The sequence below is a fragment of the Humulus lupulus genome, chromosome 6, assembly GCF_963169125.1.
Source record: "Humulus lupulus chromosome 6, drHumLupu1.1, whole genome shotgun sequence".
Taxonomy (NCBI): domain Eukaryota; kingdom Viridiplantae; phylum Streptophyta; class Magnoliopsida; order Rosales; family Cannabaceae; genus Humulus; species Humulus lupulus.
The window spans coordinates 16,724,069-16,748,793 of record NC_084798.1 but is presented as its reverse complement, the minus strand read 5'-3'; the positions used below and the strand labels follow the sequence as shown (position 1 = coordinate 16,748,793).

Here is a 24,725-nt window from a genome sequence, read left to right as displayed (position 1 = left end):
TATATCCTGAGATTTCACGTGGTCGATCTCATACGTATTAAAAAACAATATATAAAAAACTGGTACCTAACATTATATGAAGCACATTATAAATGTCGACATAAACTTTGATTTATTTGTTATCATCAGATTTTAGTGATGATTTGTCATGAATAAGAATGTTGACGTGTTGACACGTGTCAGTTAAGTGTGATGATGATATAGATTTGGAGTTAGTTGATGTAACGACAAGCTATAGCTGGTTCATGTACCTCCTCAAGTCCTTTAAATATTTGGACCACCCCATTGATTTGTTATTTACTTGAGTGGACCATATATAGTATTAATGAAAATTTATAATAAGAATTTAAAATATTTATGACAAAAATTCTTTTATTGAAATTTGTAATGATATTACAATATTACCCGTAATAATTTGTCATATAAATATAATATATGAAAATACAAACTACCAAACAAAATATTAAAAAAATAAGAGTGATTTATTACCCAATCCTTAAGTATCTAAGTTGCCCAAATGAAGAGTACTGTACTTGACTAATTCTTTGTCAAAGAAATAACCAAGTTGAGGTACTGCCATTTTTCTTTGGCCATGGACTCAGTGACCTTATCAGCAAACCTCTTAAATAATTCTTCCATTACAGTTTCACCAAACTGTTTTTCCAAAATAGGCTCTGCGGCTGCTCTTACGTAATCAGAAACATATTTCCCTCTCTCACACTTTTCATTATTACTATTATGTTCATGACTAGTGAAACCTGAATCCCAAGCCATTTCGAAACTATTGAGCTTCTGTACAGAGAAAGATCCTTCTTCTTGAACCACACTTTCCACTTCTGTTGAATTTGCAAAGTATACTGGCATGTTGAAATTGTCTAAGGTTTCTGCTTCAATTATATTCTGAAATCAATAGAGCAAAGTATACGTTTAATTTAATTGTATACAATATATTTGTCTTTAATTATTTGTATATACACATAGTATTATTCCTGTATATGTGTGATCCAAAACCTAAATCAAAGTCTTAATTTGTTATTGAAAAAGTTACTATGTATAATTTTTTTTTAAGTGAGATAATTATAGGGTTTATACTTTTTTGGATCTTGTGTTTTTTCCTATTACCTGTTTGGATTCTTTGTTTTAAAAAATTAATTTTTGGATCCTATATTTTGTAAAATGGCTCAAATAGACCCTTAAACTCAATTTTGATGAAGAAAAAATTGAATATAACAACACAGTTTTTAAGTAGAATGATTTTATTTTTGTTCTGAATTGTTAGTTTGGTAAATTATTTGTGATTTCAGTTGAGAAAATTTTGATCAAAATCGAGTTTAGGATTCTATATGAACCATTTTACAAAACATAGGGTCCAAAAAATAATTTGTCAAAACACAGGGTCCAAACAGATAATGTGACAAAACACAGGGTAAGTATAAACCGACAATTATAATTTGCATATTTGAATGATAGAAAAAAATTCAATATTACATATCTAGCTATATTAAAAAATTATATGGTATAATAATTATTCATTTACTCATGTATATACCTCCTTGACCATGTCTTTTAGTGCCCTTCCCATTATCTCACAAATATTTTTATGAGAATCACTTCTAATACTACCCATGATTGTTATTATCATGATACCACCAACTTCTATTTCCTCCGAACGCCATCTCAAGAAATTTGTGAAATCCTTTCGAAACTGCTCAAAATATGCTTTGAAAACCAGAGGAGGGGCTGGTCTTCGAAATGTAAATATTTCCTTTGTTATTCACTAATAACTCCTTTGGAACCTAAATTCATAACATAATCAATTCTAATTACTGTTATAAATACGCATTAATTAGATAATATATATTTGTATATATATACCTGTGACAACCAATGCAAACTATAAGAAGAATGAACAATATGCATAGAATTATTAGGGAAAAGCCTCCCATAGAAACTCCCAGGCATTGCTGCGATGAAGCAGGGTCCAAAATCGTCACCCTTTTCTTTCTTAAGCCTCTCATAGAAGTTGGAAAGGGATTGGAAGACGAGGTTGAAATCGTTCCCCGGAAGATCATTGAGAAAGACTTGAAAAGTTGGTGATTTGATGATCTTGTTCGAGCATTGGCAAATGGCTTGTACGATGTCAATAATGTAAGATACCAGAGTCAGTGTGTTAGGGCCTGAGGAGCAGCCTAAGTCTGCTATTCTTAAACACTCCGGGAAGACTGCTTTATCATTGTAAACCTCCTTGATGCTTTCTTCCAATGTTTCCCTCGTACATGATAACACCGCTCTCTATTGTCCATCACGTGAAACCAAAATTTCTTGTTACTATAAGAATTGTCACCCCAAATGAAATACAAGATATAATTTTACTACTTACAAAGTATAACCTTATACATGCAGAAAATTGTATTTGTTATTATTATTATTTGGGTAAATGGTGTAATTTGTGTTTTTATTGAAATACAGACTTGGTACCCTTTTCAATAATGCTCATATGATATTTAGTACCATAGACTAATTGAGTTTTAAATTCAAATATAATTACTTAATTACATATATCTGATGACAGCTTGGTCTAATTAATACAATTTTATTAATTAAATTTAAGTTTAGGGTACCAAATATATTTAATTTAAAATTACAGGTTACCAGATGAATATTATTGAAAAAAATAAAAACATGGCAGGGTACAAATCTATATTTAGATAAAATACATAGTACCAAATAATTATTTACCCTTATTGTTTTCATGATCCTTTTGTGCCCCACTAATAAATTATTGTCGACTTAATTAAAATAGAATTTATTTTAGCTCTATATTTTTTTAATACCGACTCTCTGATTCAAATAATTATAAATACGATACTTTGTTTATAATTTATTTAAAAAAAATGATACACTCCGTTAAAAATAAAGTTTCTTAAATTGTTTGAAACCAAGAATTCAAACTAGTAATAAAAAATCCAAATCTATATAAACCTTTTACAATAATAACATTTTTTATTTATATATTTTTCATAAATATACTTCTTTTGTTATTATTATTTTTTTTTACTTTTTTAAAGTTTCTGAATTTATTTTTTTTGCAAAAATACTGCCTTAGGTTTTCAGAAAAGGAAATTTCAAAATTTTTATTTATAAAAATATGGTGTCAAAAAAGCAACTAAAAAATAAAGATTGGACAACAGTTAGACATCAACCCACTGTATATTAACACGTTTAAAAGAAACTGAAAACAACCATTGAACAACAACTAGAAGTCAACTCACTACCTATTAACACATTTCAAAAAAATAAATTCAAAATATATATTTGAAAACAACTAAATACCAATTAGACATCAGCACAACATCTTAACTATATATATAAAACTAAAAAACTAAAAAACAATACATAAAAAGAAAAACAGGCAAACCATAAAAGTGTAAAAAAAAAATTCTTAAAAACGTAAAATTAAAAAGAAACAAACTTAGTCCGTTTAATTTTTTAGCGAAACTAAATGTATTATGTAAATTTTCCTATTCAAATAAGGAAAAAAAAAGATATATGAGATTCGAATTCCATGAAATAATATATAATACTGATCAGCAAGGTATTCTTCCCTTCTGTCCTTCCCTTCATTATATATTATTAGTATTTTTTTTTAAGATTGCATATATAAATTAGTAATCATGTAAGAGTGATATGATATTAAACTTATATATGAAGATATATATAAATAATACAATGCACATACTTGAAGAGAGGAATTGGTTGCATAGCTAGTTTCGCCAACACCACCATTCATGTGGAGGACTTGCTCTACTTCCATTATTGCTTTTGCTATATTTTTTACTATTGAAAATATCAATATTAATTGATGAACTTTGCTTACCAATAGTGTTGGAGAACTATTATTTATAGTCTTAGTGTACATATATATGTTATTTGTATACAAAAAACATGATTTTTACATGTTCGGACTTTTCTCTTACTATATATATATATATTTTTTTTTTATCTTTAACTACATATCCTAAGATTTCACGTGGTCCTCCAACCTACTAAATTAACAATTAAAAAAAAAGAGTTTAAGCAACAAAATTTAGCATATTAATTTCTAACATAGCCAATTATTTATAATGGTTAATCTTTAATCATATTTCATCTAAGTATTCATTTAATTAAATTTAAACATAATTTAATGATAACCAAATATAACAGTAAACTACTTATTAATAGTGGACCACTCTATTATATATGTGATCATTATTAGGCTACGTTCGGAAAGTAAAATTAAATTAGATAGTGTTATAATTTAATTTTTGATAAATTTTGAATAATTTACAGTGTTAAAATCAGAGTTCAAACAGTTAGTTGTACGTGTGTCTAATTTTTTTTATACACGTGAAAAACAGACTGTCTGAACTCTGATTTTGACACTATAAATTATTTGAAATTTCTCAAAAATTGGCGAGATGCCTATTATAACTATTATACATGTTGTCATAAAAAGATTGGGCTATAATTTCTCCAAGTACCGAAATTAAAGAACGCTCTTACCGTAGGGGCAAAAGTGACGCCCCTACCTAAGAAGCTTCATATATATATATATATATATATATATATATATAGGGGAATTCTCCTATAGGGGCTTCACTTTAAGCCTTACCGATAGAACTCTCAGTGTTTACAACCCGTGATCAGTTTTCGGCGTGATTTTTTTTATGACTGTGTATATTGTAGCTATTTAGAGCATCCTGCAAATTTTCAGAAAATTCCGAATAGTTTACAGTACCGAAAACTAGGTTCAAACATGTTGTTACACGCGTGACTAATTTTTTTTATGCGCGTGAAAAACAACATGTTTGAACCTAGTTTTCGGTACTGTAAACTATTCGAAATTTTCTGAAAATTTGCAGGATGCTTTAAATAGCTACAATATACACGGTCATAAAAAAAAGTCACGCCGAAAACTGTTGACGGGTCGAGAAACACTGAGAGCCCTACCGGTTGGACTTAAAGTGAAACCCCTATAGAAGAATTGTCCATATAGGGGAATTCTCCTATAGGGGCTTCACTTTAAGTCCTACCGATAAGAATTGTCCTATACATATAGAAAAATTCTATAGTAGGGACATAACTTTTGTCCCCATGGCAAGGATGTTTCTATTTTTAGTATACCTTAAGAAATTACAACTTAATTTTTTTATATGACGGTATACATTGTAGTCATAATAGATATTCTACTAGTTTTTAGGAAATTCCGAATAATTTACGGTGCCGAAAACAGACTTCAAAACCATTTGTTTCACTTGCGTATAAAACAAGCTTAAAAAAAAAATCTATTTTTGTGTTTTCTCAACATGAATATGTTACAATCTAATTTTTTTATATGACGGTGTACAATATAATTCTTTAGAACCTCTCACAAATTTGTCTGAAATTTCGAATAATTTACGGTACCAAAACACATGAAATATGTTGTTTTGAAGCTTGTTTTATAGGCTCGTGGAATAATTTGTTTTGAAACATGTTTTGAGCACCATAAATTATTTAAAATTTTTTGAAAATGGTGGGAGGTCTAAAATAACTACCCAATCATATAAAAAATTTAAATTATAATTTTTTCACGTGCCAAAATTAAAAACGTCCATACCGATGAGGACAATAGGCATGTCACCACAATAAAAACTTCCTATATATATAAACAAAATTGCAAACTCCTAATATAGCAAAATAAAATCAAATCCAAACACACATTTTTGGTAACTCAACAAACACTACAAGCAAACAACAAATTAACTTTTTTTTACTTATTTTTATTATATTATTAATAATTAAATAAATTATCAGGTAAAAATAAACTATTAATAAGTCAACACCCTGTGAGAACAATAGAACCAATAACAAGCACAGACCAATCTAAATAAATTAATTAAACCCCTAAAATAAATTAAAATTGTAAAAGAAACAAACATATTTTTAAAAGAAAATTGGTAACTTTATTTCATAATTAACTAATTTAATAAAGTATATAACACAACAACTCTGCATATACAAAGTGAAGTGTAGATATTATGGTTTGTGAAAAGATCAAATCGTTAACTGCATCGCAGCGATAGAAGTAATTGAACCTCTATTTAGGTCTACACAGTATTAGCCTTAAACTGAGAGTGCAAAAACCCTTAGTTTTAATGAGGAATTAACCAAATACTTAGGTCTCTTAAGCAATTAGTTCCCTAATGTGCCTAATAGCTTAATCTACCTAATATTTGAGCTAGCTATCTTTATTAAAAATAAAGAATATACATTTATATGGAAATAGGTTTAATCAACATACAATTTTTCATCTTAACAAGATCATTTTATCAAATTGATTGAAATCAAAGTAATTTAAAAAAATATAAATCAAAATGATTTCATATAAATATATAGGAAGTTTCTAGAGTGGGGACATGCCTTTTGTCCTCATAAGTAAGGACATTTTTATTTTTGGCATGTAAAAAAAATTATAATTTTTTTTTTATGACAATATACAATGTAGTTATTTAAGACCTGTTTCAAAACAAATTATTTCACGTGCATATAAAGCATGCTTTAAAACAACTTGTTTCTTGTTTTCGGTATCGTAAATTATTCAAAATTTCATAAAAAATTGTTGAGAGGTTCGAAATAACTATACTATACACCGGCATATAAAAAAATATATTAGATTGACCTATTCATGTGTCGAAAACTCAAAAACATATTGTTTTGAAGCTTGTTTTATACAAGCGTGAAACAAATGGTATTGACGTCTATTTTTGGTACCATAAATTATTCAAAATTTCGTAATATCTAGTAAAATGTCTACTATAACTACAATGTACACTATTATATATATAAAAAAATTAACTTATAATTTCTTTATTTTCTAAAATTAGAAACATCCCTATAAAATTTTCCTAAATATATAAATATATATATATATATATATATATCAAGTGTCTCAATTTTAGCTATTATAGTGAACTGCTACTAACTCTAATTATGATTTTTACAAATCAAGTACTACAAAAAAACTTTTGGCAACAATAAAATTTATGAAAAGAAAATTTGGAACTAAAAGAACACCATGATAGCTATTTACTAAAAAGTCTATGATTAAAAGTATTAATAACATATATTATAATTTGTTGTGATGAAATGTATTTTTAATCAAAACAAATTTTATCATTGTATATAAGAAAGTGTGACTAAAATTACATTAGGGACAATTTGTGTCTAACTCAGATTTATTAATCCAATTATAACAAATCACATTACTATTTATAGCACCATGAAAGCATTGAGGCAGTATTAATTTTCGCTATAATACAATAATTTTAAGGAAAGGGTGATCATTTGAATTTTTTATAATTGAAAAGGTGAAAAATATTGCGATTTGGATTCCGATTTGGATAGCATCCTCGGGATGCCTCCCAAGGCCCGAGACAGCAAACGGGGACGCGCTACCTCGAAGAAGGGCACCCATCCCTTAAAAGCCGGAAGAGTTACTGAAAACCCTCTTTTGGCGAACTCGAAAGTTGCCTCCAGCAAGCCAAAGGTCAAAACTCCTCCCCCCTCTACAGTCGCGAATGTGACTGAGGACCCTCCTCTTGCATCCTCAATGGTTGCTGCAAGCGAGCCGAAGACCACGATGCCTTCCCCCCAGAAAGGGAAGACTCCACCTCCTCCTTCTAGCCTAGTCCCTGCTAGGGACAAAGGCAAGAAGGTCATTGACATTACGACCTCAAAACCAGCGAGCGTGGCAGTTCCGACTGTGTTCTGTAGGTTTTTTGCCATGCCTCACATGCCAAAGTATCCTTTGGCAAACGAGGTCAGTGCTCTAGGGGCTGACTTGTGCTCAGACTTGTTATCTCAAGTAGGACAATCGTGCAACAACCTTGATTCCAACGTGTGGAGGTTTCTGAAGGGCGACAACACAATTGCCTTTTTCGACCAAACCATGGAGCTCGGGGTCTCTGTAAGTCTACTTTACTTGATCTTTTATTTTCCTGGATGTTTCTTTATTCTCTAACTATGGTTATTTTTTCTTTCAGACTCTCCTTGGTTTCATATGCCAGTGCTCCCTCCTCTCCTCGAAAATGATCGTTGCAAAGACTTTGGTCAATGACGCTCACCAGGCTCGAATCCGAGCCAAGGACGACCTAAAGGAACCCAAGGGAGCCAGAACCAAGGCTGGAGATTTGCTCAAAGAGGCCAAGGAGGCCCAATCTAAAGCCTAAACCTCGCTCCGAGAGACCAGGGGCGCCCAAGACAAAGTCGAGGATTCCCTCAAAGCCTCCCAGGCTAAGCTCGCTTCTTTTGAGGCCGATGCTAATCAATTGAAGGCTGAGCTCAACACTAGGACGACTGATTTCGACGCCGCCAAGGCCGAGATCGATCGCCTGAAGGAGGAGAAGAGCGCCGCTTATAAGATCCTTGAGGATGGGAAGAAACACATGCTCAAGGAATTCAAGGCCAAGAAGGAGTGGGCCACTGGACCATGTACAGGCTGTGGTCACTGAACCTCGAGATGAACACCTCGTCTTTTTGGACAAGGAAGAGGAGTTCCTCACCAAGTGGAAGACTCGGTTGGCTGAGGAAGAGGTAACTGGCACTACCTTGGATGGTGGCGGTGAAGAGGAGAAGGGCGAAGAAGCTGAATCTGCTCCTACTAGCCAGAAATGAACCATGTTTCTACAGGGGCTGCGTCCCTTATATTTGAGCTTATATTAGCATTTTCATTTTGTTACATGTTGATCAAGTGAAAGCTTTGGTTATTTACAAGAATACTTAATACAATTCCATACAAAGATGCAAAACATTAAAAACAAAAGAAAATAAACCAAGCAAACAACTAAAAACACACACAAAACAAATAACTGAGTAACGAATCCTTAATTAGTACCTAGTTCATAAAGTAAGATTGCACATTATTCTTTGTTAAGGAGAAAACCAAGTTCTTGCATTGCCATTTTTCTTTGGCCATGGACTCAATGACCTCATCAGTGAACCTCTTAAACAATTCATCCATTATAGTTTCTCCAAATTGTTTCACAAAAATAGACTCTGAAATTGCTCTTATGTAATCTGAAACATATTTTCCTCTCTTCTGCATGTCATTGTTATTATTGTCTATTTTGGAAGTATGTTCACTACTGAAACCTGCATCCCAAGCAGTTTCGAAAGCATTGAGCTTCTGTAGAGAGAAAGATCCTTCTTCTTGAATCACATTTTTCACTTCCCTTTCATTTGGAAAATATAATGGCATGTTGAAATGGTCCAAACTTTCTGCTTCAATTATATTCTGAAATGGATCAAAGTATACATTGTATCAATTATATATATTTATAAGTATAGTATTATAGATATATGTATGTTGTGAGTATGGCCCAAAATCAAAATCCAAATGAGCAAAATAATTTGGTGTTAGTAGATGACATGGTATGTAAGAGTTAATCTTGGCCTTTAATAAGTAATTATTGGGTTTTATCTTGATCTTTGTGAGATTTTTGGGTTTCAATCTAGACTTTCCATTTGGAATGTGAGAGGGGACGTGGAGAGAGAGAGAGAGAGAGTTAATCATGACTTTTAATTCATTATTGTTACTCTTGACCTTTAATTTTGTGTGGATGAGATGATAGGAGTGAAGACAAATCCTAACCGTGAATTTGGTGGGCATTGATCTTACCCATCTATTTTCTTGGAAAAATTTATGTAGAGTTCATTTTTTTTTAATTCCATTAACTTTTACTTTAATTGTAGGTTACCACTACAAAAAATTGAGGTTCTACCGACAACATTTGTTGTCGGTATAGGCCATGTTGTTGTCGATATAGGTCATGTAATTAGAATCTGAATAATTCAATGGAGAAAAGAATAAGAATAAAATAAAGAGGAATAAGAGTCATAATTTATATTTATGTTGTTTACTTAAACTCACTAAATATAACAACAAAATTAATTTATGTTGTTCACATAACTAAGAGCACTCACATAAGCTAATGAAAATAACTAGACAAAAGTAAAGATATAGCTAAGAGTACTAAGAGCACTCCCAATGGATATGCTCTACTCCATCCTTTAAAATACCTTCTCAAGACATACATTTTTCTATTTTACCTCTAAATTTTACATTATACCATAATCAGCTTCTCTATATATTTCTCTACATCATTTAAATATTATATCTTTAAACATATTTTATTAATTAAAGTAAAATAAAATAATTGAAAAATAAAAAAGAAATAATAAATATATACTAAATGAGAGAGAGAAGGCTTATAAAGAAAAATAATAATATTAAAATATTATATAAATGATATGTAAATGTTATGTAAATGTAGATATGTATTAATTTGTGCATAGCTATTATAAATATATGTATAAAGGAGCTGATGGAAGATGTTTTTGTGAGTTTTAGCTAAATATTATAGAGAAAGTGTATTACAAAATACATCACCAAAATATATTTTTTTATAATTTACCTCAAATTTTTACATTATATCATACACTAGCTTCTCTATTTTTTCTCTACATCATTTAAATATTATATTTAAAAAAATATTTTATTCATTTTAAGAAATAAAATAATTAAATATAGTAGTATCACACTCATATATATACAAAAATTTATAAAAAATAATAAAATATTTATAGCTTTATGAATAGTGTTTCACTACATATAGAAAAATATTATTTATTTAGGTAAAAAAAATATAAGTTTACATAACCCATTGGAAGACTATTTAACCATTTTTTTTTCTATATTATAAAGAATTAGACATTTTAACTCCTCTATTGGGAGTGCTCTAAAATCCCTTCTCTACAATATTAGCTATGTACTGTAGTTCCTTTATTTTAATTTTATTTTTTATCCTTTCTTCAAACTTATTTCATTATTTATTTCTCTTTATTTCTTTTTCTATTATTTAAATAAATAAATAATATATAAAAGTATAATATTCAAATAATTTAAAGAAAAATTATAAAAAAGTTCATGTTTGGTGTAATATAAAAGTTGGAAGTAAAATAGAAAAAAAAAAAATAGAGTAGAGCCTGTTGGGAGCACTCTAACAAGCGTAATGAGAAATTTAATATAAAGTAATGTGAGATAGATTTTAAATGACAAAACTGTACTTTATACATATTTTTTTAAATAATAAAAAATATATAAAAGTCATTGAAAGTAATATCATTCCTCAGATTGTTAGGGAGAGAAGTATTTCATTACTTTCCCTTTATTTTATATAAATACTCTCACCTAGGAGTGTGCAGAAAATATCCGATCCAATAAAAACCGACAGGATAAAAAAAAACGGACCGCCAAAAATTGGATGTCCAATTACTATTGGATCGGATCGGATGTAATTTTTAAAAATCCAAATTGGATCGGTCGGTTGTTGGATGACCATCCGACATCCAATAAAAACCGACCAAATCGATCCAATTTCCATCCAATTACATCCAATACCTCACTGTAGCTTACTATAGGCTTGCACACATAGGATGATTAAAAAAATCCTAAACTAAACATTACAATTAAATATTTTTATTATTTGGATGAGTAATTAGTGTTTTTATAATTGAAATAATATATATTTTTTAAAAAAATCAGCCTAAATAAAGGTTTTAAAAGATCGGATGGATCCGATCCGATCCAACGGATAACCAATGGATGCATCCAATGGATGGAACCGAACCGATCCAATCATCCATTGGATCGGATCGGATCAGTTGGTTCAAGATGATTGGATAGGATCGGTTCCAAAAATCCAACATCCAATTGGATGATTGGATCGGATTGAATGGGCTTAAAAACATTGGATGTCATCCAATGAACACCCCTATCTCACCAAACATTTTTGTATTATTTTAGTAAACATATGAATAAGAATCATTATTTTCACATAAATGATTTCCATTCTTCCTAAGTAATTAGAAATATGCCATAAATAAGATAAATATATGTTATAGTTCATCTTATTTATATATATATATATTTAAATGTTGTATGCCTTATTTGCATTTTTAATTATATTTTCCAAAATCTAAATTTTACTAGTTGTGTTTTATCATTTTATTCCATAGTGGATTAAACTTTTAATAATGCAGACAGTAATATGATATGAATATATTTAACATGGCATATATATTTACATGGTTTTGATCCTTTTTTTAAGTGTTCTTTATCATATTTTTAACCTATATATCCCAAATCTAAATATTTATGCTAAATACGGATTTCAGATATCCTATACAACAGTGTTTCTTATAATGCTCATTAATTATCTAAAAAATTATTAAAAGGAAAAATAAATAATCTAAATAAATATATACATACCAGCATGACCATGTCATTTAGTGTCCTTCCCAATATTTCCCAAAGAGTATTTGGAGAATCATTTTCAGTACTGCCAATAATTGTTAATATCATAACACCACCATCAACTATTTCCTCCGAACGACATCTTAAAAAGTATGTGAAATCTTTTTGAAACTGGTCAAAATATACTTTGAAAACCACACGAGGGCTTGTCTTCGAAAGGTAAATATTTCCTTTGTTATGTGCTTCTCCAGTTTGATTATCTACCAACTCCTTTGGAACCTTGATTAATTCATAGTATGTTGAATTATAATTAGCAGGTTTATGATCAATAAACATCTAATTATTAATTTGAAACTATCTTATAACAGAGATAAAAGAAATAACGGTTTAGTAAAATATTATATATATATATTTATATACACATATATAGAGACCGACTACAACGCATTTTTTTTTTGCAACACCGATGCATATTTTTTCTATTTCGACACCTGAATAGTTATAATCCCAATTTTTTTTGTATGATGGTGTACATTATCGCTATCTAGAATATCCTACAAATTTTTAAGAAATTCTGAATTAATTATGGTACCGAAACAGGGTCTAAACTGTCTGTTGCACCCGTGCCTATTTTTTGTGTACGTGTGTAAAATTTAACAGTTTGACATCTGTTTTTGGCTTTGTAAACTATTCAAAATTTATTGAAAATTTCCAGGATATTTTAAATATCTATAATGTACACTGTCATATAAAAAATTTGAGATTATATCTATCTAAGTGCCGAAAATAAAAAAAAGATGCACAAAAAAAAAAAAAAAAATGCGTCATAATTGCTCCCTATATATATATATATATGCATACCTTTGACAACCAATGCAAACTATAAGAAGAATGAACAATATGCATGAAGTTATTAGGGAAAAGCCTCCCATAGAAACTCCCAGGCATTGCTGCGATGAAGCAAGGACCAAACTTGTCACCCTTTTCTTTCTTGAGCCTCGCATAGAAGCTCGGAAGGGATCTGAAGACGGCGTTGAAATCGTTCCATGGAAGATCGTTCAAGAAAACTTGGAAAGCTGGTGAGTTGATCTTGTTCGAGGATTGGCAAGAAATGGCTTCAATGATGTCAATAATGTCTGAGACCACAATTAGTGTGTTAGGGCCTGAGGAGCAGCCCAAGTCTGCTATTCTTAAACACTCTGGCAAGGCTTTATTACAATAAGCTTCTCGAATGCTTTCTTTCAGTGTTTGTCTGGCCCTTGATATCACCTCTCTCTATTGTCATAAGAATTCAATTTTATATTTATTATCAACCCTACTTGCAAATAATATATAATAAAATATTAATTTTTAAAAAAATAATATAAAAATGGAGGCAATGTTGCTAATGTATCTCTTGTCTCTTTAATATATAAAGATTTTATATATTTTTGGATTCTGTGTTTTTGTCCATTACCTGTTTGGACCCTTATTTTGATAAATTACTTTTTAGACCCTATATTTTGTAAAATGGCTCAAATAGAACCCTAAACCCGATTTTGGTCAAAGTTTTCTCAACTGAAATCACAAATAATTTACCAAACTAACACTTTAGAATAAAAAGAAAATCATTCTGCTTAAAAACTGTATTGTTATATTCAAATTTGTAATCATTAAAATTGAGTTTAGGGGTTTATTTGAACAATTTTACAAAATATAAGATCCAAAAATGATTTTTTTTAAATACATGGTCCAAATAGGTAATTAGAAAAAACACATGAATATAAACCTATATATAAAATTATAAACAATAATATTGGGACCACTTCAGTCTTTGGCAACTAGAGTGACTCTTGTATTGGAGTTGCTCTTACAGTCCCCAACAAAAATAAAATAAAATAAAATAAAATAAAAATAATCATTTTTGGAGTCGGCATAATTAGTTTAAGAAATAATCTTATGGATTTAAAAAATATTTTAAATTTTTTTTTTATTTTAAAATTATTTTAAGTAATTAGAATCGGGATAATAATATGATATTTAAAATAAATTAATTTGTCAGAAATTGATCTTAAATAATATATTTTCGCATTATTGATAAACACAACCGCATGAGTGTAAGTTAGTATTTGTAAATACTAGAAAATCATTATTTAATTTAAAAAAAAACTCAAACAAGTAAAATTATATTATATACCTTCTTTTGATAGAAACCATGAATTTTGGGGATATTTTAAATTTTAGGAAATTGTATTACTTTTAAAATAGAAAAAATATCAGGGGGAATAGGCATATGCCTCAAATTTTAAATTCTGATTAATTATGATTTTTTTATATTCCTCAAATTGATTAAAAAAAACATACAAAACCTCCAAGAACTATTATAATTTGAAATTACACCCCCAACAAATTAATATCCTCCTCCATTCCCTCCCTTCAATATATTCAAGTTATAAATATTTATAAAGATTGCATACATATTAATATAATTATTTGTTAATGATGCATAGAAGTTAAGAGTTATAAGATATATCAAATTTTAATTTACATCATATATATATATATAAAGATAGAAATATATATAGAATAGAGAAGATTTCACATACTTGAAGAGATGAATTGTTTGCATAGCTAGCTTGGCCAACGCCACCGTTCATGTGGAGAACTTGCTCTACTTCCATTGCTGTATTCGATCGATTTCATGTGCAGTGTTCTTTTATAGTATTAATTATTATTATTATTTTATATAGGGCACACATGGTTGAGTAACCGCGTTATACAAGTAACATGATTGCATGTTATCTCTCTCTCTCAATATATTTATATTAATTATATACATTTTGATCTCTAACTATATCCTGAGATTTCACGTGGTCGATCTCATACGTATTAAAAAACAATATATAAAAAACTGGTACCTAACATTATATGAAGCACATTATAAATGTCGACATAAACTTTGATTTATTTGTTATCATCAGATTTTAGTGATGATTTGTCATGAATAAGAATGTTGACGTGTTGACACGTGTCAGTTAAGTGTGATGATGATATAGATTTGGAGTTAGTTGATGTAACGACAAGCTATAGCTGGTTCATGTACCTCCTCAAGTCCTTTAAATATTTGGACCACCCCATTGATTTGTTATTTACTTGAGTGGACCATATATAGTATTAATGAAAATTTATAATAAGAATTTAAAATATTTATGACAAAAATTCTTTTATTGAAATTTGTAATGATATTACAATATTACCCGTAATAATTTGTCATATAAATATAATATATGAAAATACAAACTACCAAACAAAATATTAAAAAAATAAGAGTGATTTATTACCCAATCCTTAAGTATCTAAGTTGCCCAAATGAAGAGTACTGTACTTGACTAATTCTTTGTCAAAGAAATAACCAAGTTGAGGTACTGCCATTTTTCTTTGGCCATGGACTCAGTGACCTTATCAGCAAACCTCTTAAATAATTCTTCCATTACAGTTTCACCAAACTGTTTTTCCAAAATAGGCTCTGCGGCTGCTCTTACGTAATCAGAAACATATTTCCCTCTCTCACACTTTTCATTATTACTATTATGTTCATGACTAGTGAAACCTGAATCCCAAGCCATTTCGAAACTATTGAGCTTCTGTACAGAGAAAGATCCTTCTTCTTGAACCACACTTTCCACTTCTGTTGAATTTGCAAAGTATACTGGCATGTTGAAATTGTCTAAGGTTTCTGCTTCAATTATATTCTGAAATCAATAGAGCAAAGTATACGTTTAATTTAATTGTATACAATATATTTGTCTTTAATTATTTGTATATACACATAGTATTATTCCTGTATATGTGTGATCCAAAACCTAAATCAAAGTCTTAATTTGTTATTGAAAAAGTTACTATGTATAATTTTTTTTTAAGTGAGATAATTATAGGGTTTATACTTTTTTGGATCTTGTGTTTTTTCCTATTACCTGTTTGGATTCTTTGTTTTAAAAAATTAATTTTTGGATCCTATATTTTGTAAAATGGCTCAAATAGACCCTTAAACTCAATTTTGATGAAGAAAAAATTGAATATAACAACACAGTTTTTAAGTAGAATGATTTTATTTTTGTTCTGAATTGTTAGTTTGGTAAATTATTTGTGATTTCAGTTGAGAAAATTTTGATCAAAATCGAGTTTAGGATTCTATATGAACCATTTTACAAAACATAGGGTCCAAAAAATAATTTGTCAAAACACAGGGTCCAAACAGATAATGTGACAAAACACAGGGTAAGTATAAACCGACAATTATAATTTGCATATTTGAATGATAGAAAAAAATTCAATATTACATATCTAGCTATATTAAAAAATTATATGGTATAATAATTATTCATTTACTCATGTATATACCTCCTTGACCATGTCTTTTAGTGCCCTTCCCATTATCTCACAAATATTTTTATGAGAATCACTTCTAATACTACCCATGATTGTTATTATCATGATACCACCAACTTCTATTTCCTCCGAACGCCATCTCAAGAAATTTGTGAAATCCTTTCGAAACTGCTCAAAATATGCTTTGAAAACCAGAGGAGGGGCTGGTCTTCGAAATGTAAATATTTCCTTTGTTATTCACTAATAACTCCTTTGGAACCTAAATTCATAACATAATCAATTCTAATTACTGTTATAAATACGCATTAATTAGATAATATATATTTGTATATATATACCTGTGACAACCAATGCAAACTATAAGAAGAATGAACAATATGCATAGAATTATTAGGGAAAAGCCTCCCATAGAAACTCCCAGGCATTGCTGCGATGAAGCAGGGTCCAAAATCGTCACCCTTTTCTTTCTTAAGCCTCTCATAGAAGTTGGAAAGGGATTGGAAGACGAGGTTGAAATCGTTCCCCGGAAGATCATTGAGAAAGACTTGAAAAGTTGGTGATTTGATGATCTTGTTCGAGCATTGGCAAATGGCTTGTACGATGTCAATAATGTAAGATACCAGAGTCAGTGTGTTAGGGCCTGAGGAGCAGCCTAAGTCTGCTATTCTTAAACACTCCGGGAAGACTGCTTTATCATTGTAAACCTCCTTGATGCTTTCTTCCAATGTTTCCCTCGTACATGATAACACCGCTCTCTATTGTCCATCACGTGAAACCAAAATTTCTTGTTACTATAAGAATTGTCACCCCAAATGAAATACAAGATATAATTTTAGTACTTACAAAGTTTAACATTATACATGCACAAAATTGTATTATTATTATTATTTGGGTAAATAATGGTGTAACTTGTGTTTTATCTAAATACAGATAGTTGGTACCTTTTTCAATAATGCTTATATGATATTTAGTACTTTAGACTCAAATTTGATTAATACAACAAAATTGTCCTCAATTATATGTGAGTATCAAATTCAAATATAATTACTTAATTACATATATATATATATATGATGACAGTTTGGTCTAATTGATAAAATTTTATTAATTAAATTTATGTTCAGGGTACTAAATATGTTCAATTTAAAATTACAGATTACCAGATGAACATTATTGAAAACATAAAAACATAGCGGAGTACAAATCTATATTTAGATAATACACATGGCACCAAATAATTATTTACCCTTATTTTTTTTCATGATCCTTTTGTGCCCCACTAATAAATTATTGTCGACTTATTTAAAATAGAATTTATTTTAGGTCTATATTTTTTTTAATACTAACTCTCTCATTCAAATAATTATAAATACGATTCTTTGTTTTATAATGTTTTTTAAAAAAAAATGATACACTCGTTCAAAATAAAGCTTCTTAAATTGTTTGAAACCAAGCATTCAAACTAGTAATAAAAAAATAAAATAAAAATAAATTTGGTAATAAAAAGCCCAAATCTATATAGACCTTTTACAATAATAACATTTTTTATTTATATATTTTTCATAAATATACTTCTTTCGTTATTTTTTTTTTTACTTTTTTACAATTCCTGATTTTTTTTTTGTTGCAAAAATACTACTTTAGGTTTAAAAAAAGAGGAATTTCAAATTTTTTATTTATAAAAATATGGTGTAAAAAAAGCAACTAAAAAATAAAGATTGGACAACAATTAGACATCAACACACTGTATATTAACACATTCAAAAGAAACTGAAAACAACTAGAAGTTAACTCACTACCTATTAACACATTTCAAAAAAATAAATTCAAAATATATTTGAAAACAACTAAACACCAATTAAACATCAACACAACAACATCTTAACTATATATAAAACTAAACAACTAATAAAAAACAATACATAAAAAGAAAAACAGGCAAACCATAAAAATGTAGAAAAAAAATTCTTAAAAACGTAAAATTAAAAAGAAAAAAACTTAGTCCGTTTAATTTTTTAGCGAAACTAAATGTATTATGTAAATTTTCCTATTCAAATGAGGAAAAACAATATATATATGAGATTCGAATTCCATGAAATAATATATAATACTGATCAGCAAATAACTCCCAGGTATTCTCCCCTTCTGTCCTTCCCTTCATTTTATATTATTAGTATTTTTTTTTTAAGATTTCATATATAAATTAGTAATCATGTAAGAGTGATATGATATTAAACTTTTATATGAAGATATATATTTATATATATATATATAAATAATACAATGCACATACTTGAAGAGAGGAATTGGTTGCATAGCTAGTTTCGCCAACACCACCATTCATGTGGAGGACTTGCTCTACTTCCATTATTGCTTTTGCTATATTTTTTACTATTGAAAATATCAATATTAATTGATGAACTTTGCTTACCAATAGTGTTGGAGAACTATTATTTATAGTATTAGTGTACATATATATGTTATTTGTATACAAAAAACATGATTTTTACATGTTCGGACTTTTCTCTTACTATTTTTTTTTTTATCTTTAACTACATATCCTAAGATTTCACGTGGTCCTCCTACCTACTAAATTAACAATTAAAAAAAAAGAGTTTAAGCAACACAATTTAGCATATTAATTTCTAACATAACCAATTATTTATAATGGTTAATCTTTAATCATATTTCATCTAATTATTCATTTAATTAAATTTAAACATAATTTAGTGATAAAAAAATATAACAGTAAACTACTTAATAGTGGACCACTCTATTATATATGCGATCATTATTAGGTTACGTTCGGAAAGTAAAATTAAATTTGATAGAGTTATAATAAACATCCTGCTAATTTTTGAGAAATTTTTAATAATTTACGGTGCCAAAATCAGAGTTCAAACAGTCATTTGTATGTGCGCCTAATTTTTTTTATACACGTGAAAAACAGACTGTCTGAACTCTGATTTTGACACTATAAATTATTTGGAATTTCTAAAAAATTGGCAAGATGTCTATTATAACTATTATACACGTTATAATAGACATTTGTATTAAAATCAGAGTTCAAACAGTCATTTGTATGTGCGCCTAATTTTTTTTATACACGTGAAAAACAGACTGTCTGAACTCTAATTTTGACACTATAAATTATTTGGAATTTCTAAAAAATTGGCAAGATGTCTATTATAACTATTATACACGTTGTCATAAAAAAAATTGAGCTATAATTTCTCAAAGTACCAAAATTAGAAAACGCACCTACCGCAGGGGCAAAAGTGAGGCCCCTACCTCAGAAGCTTCATAAATATATGTATAGAAAAATTCTATAGTAGGGACATAGCTTTTGTCCCCACTCGTAAGGACATTTCTTTTTTTAGTATACCTTAAGAAATTATAACTTAATTTTTTTATATGACGGTGTACATCGTAGTCATAATAGATATTCTACTAGTTTTGAAGAAATTCCGAATAATTTACAGTGCCGAAAACAGACTTCAAAACCATTTGTTTCACTTGTTTATAAAAAAAGCTTAAAAAAAAATATGTTTTTGTGTTTTCGGCGCACATGAATAGGTTACAATATAATTTTTTTATATCACGGTGTACAATATAGTTTTTCAGAACCTCTCACAAATTTTTCTGAAATTTCGAATAATTTACGGTACCGAAAACATGAAATAGGTTATTTTGAAGCTTGTTTTATATGGTTGTGAAATAATTTGTTTTGAAACATGTTTTGGGCGCTGTAAATTATTTAAAATTTTCTGAAAACTGGTGGGAGGTCCAAAATAACTACCCTATCATATTAAAAAAATTTAGATTATAATTTTTTCACGTGCCAAAATTAAAAACGTCCATATCGACGAGGACAAAAGACATGTCCCCACAATAAAAACTTCCTATATATATAAAAAAATTGCAAACTCCTAATATAGCAAAGTAAAAATGAAATCCAAACACACATTTTTGGTAACTCAAAACACTACAAGCAAACAACAAATTAACTTTTTTTACTTATTTTTATTATATTATTAATAATTAAATAAATTATCAGGTAAAAATAAACTATTAATAAGTCAACACCCTGAGAGAACAATAGCACCAATAACAAACACAGACTAAATTAATTAATCCCCTAAAATAAATTTAAATTGTAAAAGAAACAAACATTTTTAAAAGAAAATTGGTAACTTCATTTAGTAATTAAATAATTTAATAAAATATATAACACAACAACTCTGCATATACAAAGTGAAGTGTAGATATTATGGTTTGTGAAAAGATCAAATCGTTAACTGCATCGCAGCGATAGAAGTAATTGAACCTCTACTTAGGTCTACACAGTATTAGCCTTAAATTGAGAGTGCCAAAACCCTTAGTTTTAATGAGGAATTAACCAAATACTTAGGTCTCTTCAGCAATTAGTTCCCTAATGTGCCTAACAGCTTTATCTAATACCTAATATTTGAGCTAGCTATCTTTATTAAAAATAAAGCATATACATTTATATGGAAATAGGTTTAATCAACATACAATTTTTCATCTTATCAAGATCATTTTATCAAATTGATTGAAATCAAAGTACTTTTAAAAAATATAAATCAAAATGATTTCATATAAATATATAGGAAGTTTCTAGAGTGGGGGCATTTTTATTTTTGGCACGTGAAATAAGTATAATCCATTTTTTTATATGATAGTGTACAATGTAGTTATTTAGGACCTCTCACTAGTTTGCAGAACATTCCGATTAATTTACAGTGTCCAAAACATGTTTCAAAATAAATTATTTCACGTGCGTACAAAACAGGCTTCAAAACAACTTGTTTCTTATTTTTTGTATCGTAAATTATTAAGAATTTCACAAAAAATTGTGGGATGTTCGAAATAACTATATTGTACACTATCATATAAAAAAAATTAGATTGTAACCTATTCATGTGTTGAAAACACAAAACACATGATGTTTTGAGGCTTATTTTATACATATGTGAAACAGATAGTTTTGAAGTCTATTTTTGACACCGTAAATTATTCGAAATTTTCTAAAAACTAGTAGAATGTCTAATATAAGTACAATATGCACCGTTATTGTAATGCCCCAAATTTCCTAATAAGGTTTAGGACCTTGATTAGGAGGTCGGGATGACCATAATTGATTTATTATGTTATTAAATGATTATATGCATGTTTATGTGAATTATATTATTATATAATGGTAAATGCATGCATATGGATTCATTTTTAATTATAAGGGCATTTTGGTAATTTGGCAGTTTGAGGGCCTGATTGTGTATTTTCTTGCATGTGGGTGAATTACAAATAATACCACATTATATGTGGATTTGTTCGAGCCATTTGGCATGAGACGATCTTGAGTGCAAGTAGCGGTTTAGTCATAACGGGGTTATGTTCGGGGCTCGGGGTGAGTCTCGGGGTGATTTTAATGATTAGAGCGTTGCCGGGAATTAAAGGGTAACAGGATATGAATTATTGATGTTGGAGAATATCAAGAATAGCGGGAATTGAAGGGTGTTAATTATGATTAACGAAAAAAATGGAAGAGGACGATTTTACCATTGGGAGTCTTTAGAAACATTTAATTGACCTAGGGGAAAAATAGACATTTCACCCCTAGGATATATATGACTCTAGTAACTTGTAGACAACTGAAACCAAAACAGAGTTCTCCTTCTTCACACGCTCATCAACTTTCTCCTTTCCTCCTTTGGAATTTTTGAAGCCAACGTGAAGAAATAAGCTAGGAAATTAAAGGTTTGAGCTTAGGATCTTGGTTCATCCATTGAAGAGGACTCAAAACTAGCTTGAGGTAAGAAATCATCCATGAACTTTAAGCTTTGCTATGTTTTTCTTATAGTTTTCAGCTTATAGATTTTGATGTGGATAGTTGGGAATTAGTGGAAGTTTTTGAGTTTGGTTGCTTGAGTTTTGATGAGGGTGTGATGTAGATGAAGTTTAGGGGTTGAATTGGATGTTTTGGTAATGTTTGGGATTGGTTTGGAGGGTTGGTTTCAAGGGAAATCGCAAGGAGGGAAAACCAGAAAATTTTCTGGTCTGAAGTTGGCGCCCCAATGCCAATCCTGGCGCCCCAGCGCTATGCAGAGCAGGGATTTGGGCCTCTTTGCCTTGGGACAGCGCCCCAGCGCCATTTGGCAACGCCCCAGCGCTAGGCCAACTTCAGAAAGTCTCATTTTTAGGGCTCGTGATGGTTTTAAGGCTTGGGGGTTGGTTCCTTTACCCCATTTGAGTAGATTGTGAGTCCTGAGGGTGTGGGATTGGTCCCGGGAGTGAGATTTTAGATTGTGAACTTTTATTGATTTACTTTATTAATGGATTCTAATTGATTATGACTAGGTGACTGCTAAGGAACTAAAAGACAAATTGTTCTCAAGGGTCGTTCTTTTATTAATTTTCGCTTGAACCAGAGGTAAGAAAACTGCACCCCATATGTGACATGCATGCTATTATTCTTGATGCATGCTGGGTGTTTAAATGTGATGCATGTGATGCACGAGAAACATGTGATTAGGGCATGCCATGAATGTTGAATATGAGATTGATCAGAGCTTGAGTCTCTGTGTTTATGCATGATCCTAATTATGCTAGCAATTGTTAAGTAAGCATGCTGAATGCCCTACATTCAGATATTTGACATATGATATATGTTTGGTAGCATTGCTTACTTGTGTGTGGCACTGACTATTTAGGATCGGCGTTGGTCGCGTATTACTGACCTGAGAGTCAGAAATGGCATAAGCGTCATGAACGCAGAGCCGATAAAAGATTAGATCTAATCAATATCAGTGTTGAATGACTCAAAGAGCATTAATGTTGGACCAACTCGAAGGTCGATGAAAATTATAAGCGCTTGTCTAGTCTAAGACTAGTTACTCAGAGTCAGGGCCAAAGGCCTAGGTGACTGTTTTGTCACATGGCTGAGGGAGCGGAATCCCATGTTAGTGACTTGATAATTAGTCACTCGTTTAAATGTACAGACCCCCTGTTAGTGACTTGATAATTAGTCACTCATTTAAAGGTACAGACCCCCTGTTAGTGACTTGATAATTAGTCACTCGTTTAAAGGTATAGACCCCCTGTTAGTGATTTGTTGATCAGTCACTCATTCATTGTTTGAACTTATTTTCCTGCTTGAATATGGCTGTATTTGCTAGGCATGCTCCTTATGATTTGATGACATCTTATTACTGTTCATTAGCATATTGAGTTTTCTTGCTGGACTTCGGCTCACGGGTGCTATATGGTGCAGGTAAAGGCAAAAGAAAGCTAGACCATCCTTGAGTTGGAGAGCTTAGCTAACGATGTGTACATATGCAGCTGCTTGACCGCCACGGCCGAGGGTTGAAAGAGGAACTAGGGTTAAACCCTGTTCTGCCGCTTAGATTGGCTGGTTGTAAATATTTTCTTGTAATAGACCTTTAAATTATATTTTTGGGATCCCAATGTATACAGTAAACGTTCTAATGAAACGTTATATCTTAACCAAAATTTTTAATCCCTACATCGCTAATCATACTTAGTTACACGATTATGACCAAATGACTCGATTAGTGAGTTTGGCACTGTTTAAAAGGCACACCGTAACGGTACCTGGAGTTTTGAGGCATTATAGTTATATATAAAAAAATTAACTTATAATTTCTTTATGTGCTAAAAATAGAAACATTCCTACCAGTGAGAACAAAAACTATGTCCCTATTATAAATTTTTTCTAAATTTATATATATATATATATTTATATATCAAGTGTCTCAATTTTGGCTATTATAGTGAACTGCTACCAATTCTAATTATGATTTTTACAAATCATGTAAACAATTTATTCTAACTGAAAAAAACTTTTGGCCACAATAAAATTTATGAATATAGAAAATTTGGAGAACTAAAAAGTCTATGATTAAAAGTATTAATAATATATATTATATTTGTTGTGATTAAATGTATTTTTAATCATAACAAATGTTATCATTATATATAA

General features: G+C 29.7%; 1 protein-coding gene, 2 long non-coding RNA genes and 2 pseudogenes across 8 annotated transcripts; 2 read left to right on the top strand and 3 right to left on the bottom strand.

The window, feature by feature from the left end:
* Positions 1 to 354: 354 nt before the first annotated feature.
* On the bottom strand, positions 355 to 3,934 carry LOC133781739 (S-adenosyl-L-methionine:benzoic acid/salicylic acid carboxyl methyltransferase 3-like; annotated as a pseudogene). The gene is made up of 4 exons (XR_009870249.1): positions 3,740 to 3,934; positions 1,876 to 2,292; positions 1,550 to 1,796; positions 355 to 900 (listed from the first exon to the last, which is right to left on the bottom strand). The product of XR_009870249.1 is annotated as an S-adenosyl-L-methionine:benzoic acid/salicylic acid carboxyl methyltransferase 3-like (transcript).
* On the top strand, positions 3,536 to 18,984 carry LOC133781745 (uncharacterized). The gene is made up of 2 exons (XR_009870250.1): positions 3,536 to 3,595; positions 18,838 to 18,984. It is a non-coding gene; the product is annotated as an uncharacterized LOC133781745 (long non-coding RNA).
* LOC133781740 (probable caffeine synthase MTL2) lies at positions 8,889 to 15,081 on the bottom strand. The gene is made up of 4 exons (XM_062220806.1): positions 14,923 to 15,081; positions 13,199 to 13,612; positions 12,353 to 12,616; positions 8,889 to 9,316 (listed from the first exon to the last, which is right to left on the bottom strand). The coding sequence occupies exons 1-4, from the start codon at positions 14,995 to 14,997 to the stop codon at positions 8,918 to 8,920; spliced, it is 1,152 nt and encodes a 383-aa protein (XP_062076790.1). The 5' UTR covers positions 14,998 to 15,081; the 3' UTR covers positions 8,889 to 8,917.
* On the bottom strand, positions 15,523 to 19,206 carry LOC133781738 (S-adenosyl-L-methionine:benzoic acid/salicylic acid carboxyl methyltransferase 3-like; annotated as a pseudogene). Its single transcript, XR_009870248.1, has 4 exons — positions 18,999 to 19,206; positions 17,044 to 17,460; positions 16,718 to 16,964; positions 15,523 to 16,068 (listed from the first exon to the last, which is right to left on the bottom strand). The product of XR_009870248.1 is annotated as an S-adenosyl-L-methionine:benzoic acid/salicylic acid carboxyl methyltransferase 3-like (transcript).
* A 2,537-nt stretch (positions 19,207 to 21,743) lies between these two features.
* Positions 21,744 to 24,434, top strand: LOC133783850 (uncharacterized). Of its 4 annotated transcripts, XR_009870989.1 has the most exons (4): positions 22,353 to 22,538; positions 23,084 to 23,156; positions 23,437 to 23,812; positions 23,997 to 24,434. It is a non-coding gene; the product is annotated as an uncharacterized LOC133783850 (long non-coding RNA). The 4 variants fall into 4 exon arrangements; XR_009870986.1 differs by lacking the exon at positions 23,997 to 24,434 and having other exon boundaries at positions 22,361 to 22,538; positions 23,437 to 23,988; XR_009870988.1 differs by lacking the exon at positions 23,437 to 23,812 and having other exon boundaries at positions 22,363 to 22,538.
* The last annotated feature ends 291 nt before the right edge of the window (positions 24,435 to 24,725 follow it).

Bases quoted from the DNA above. Each gene is read 5' to 3' on its own strand.
- LOC133781740 (XM_062220806.1), bottom strand. From the start codon at position 14,997: ATGGAAGTAGAGCAAGTTCTCCACATGAACGGTGGCGTTGGCCAAGCT. The intron at 12,617-13,198 runs GTATGCATATAT...GAATTAATCAAG, and splicing joins GTTTGCATTGGTTGTCAAAG to GTTCCAAAGGAGTTGGTAGA. The intron at 9,317-12,352 runs GTATGTATATAT...GATCCATTTCAG, and splicing joins TAAATGACATGGTCATGCTG to AATATAATTGAAGCAGAAAG.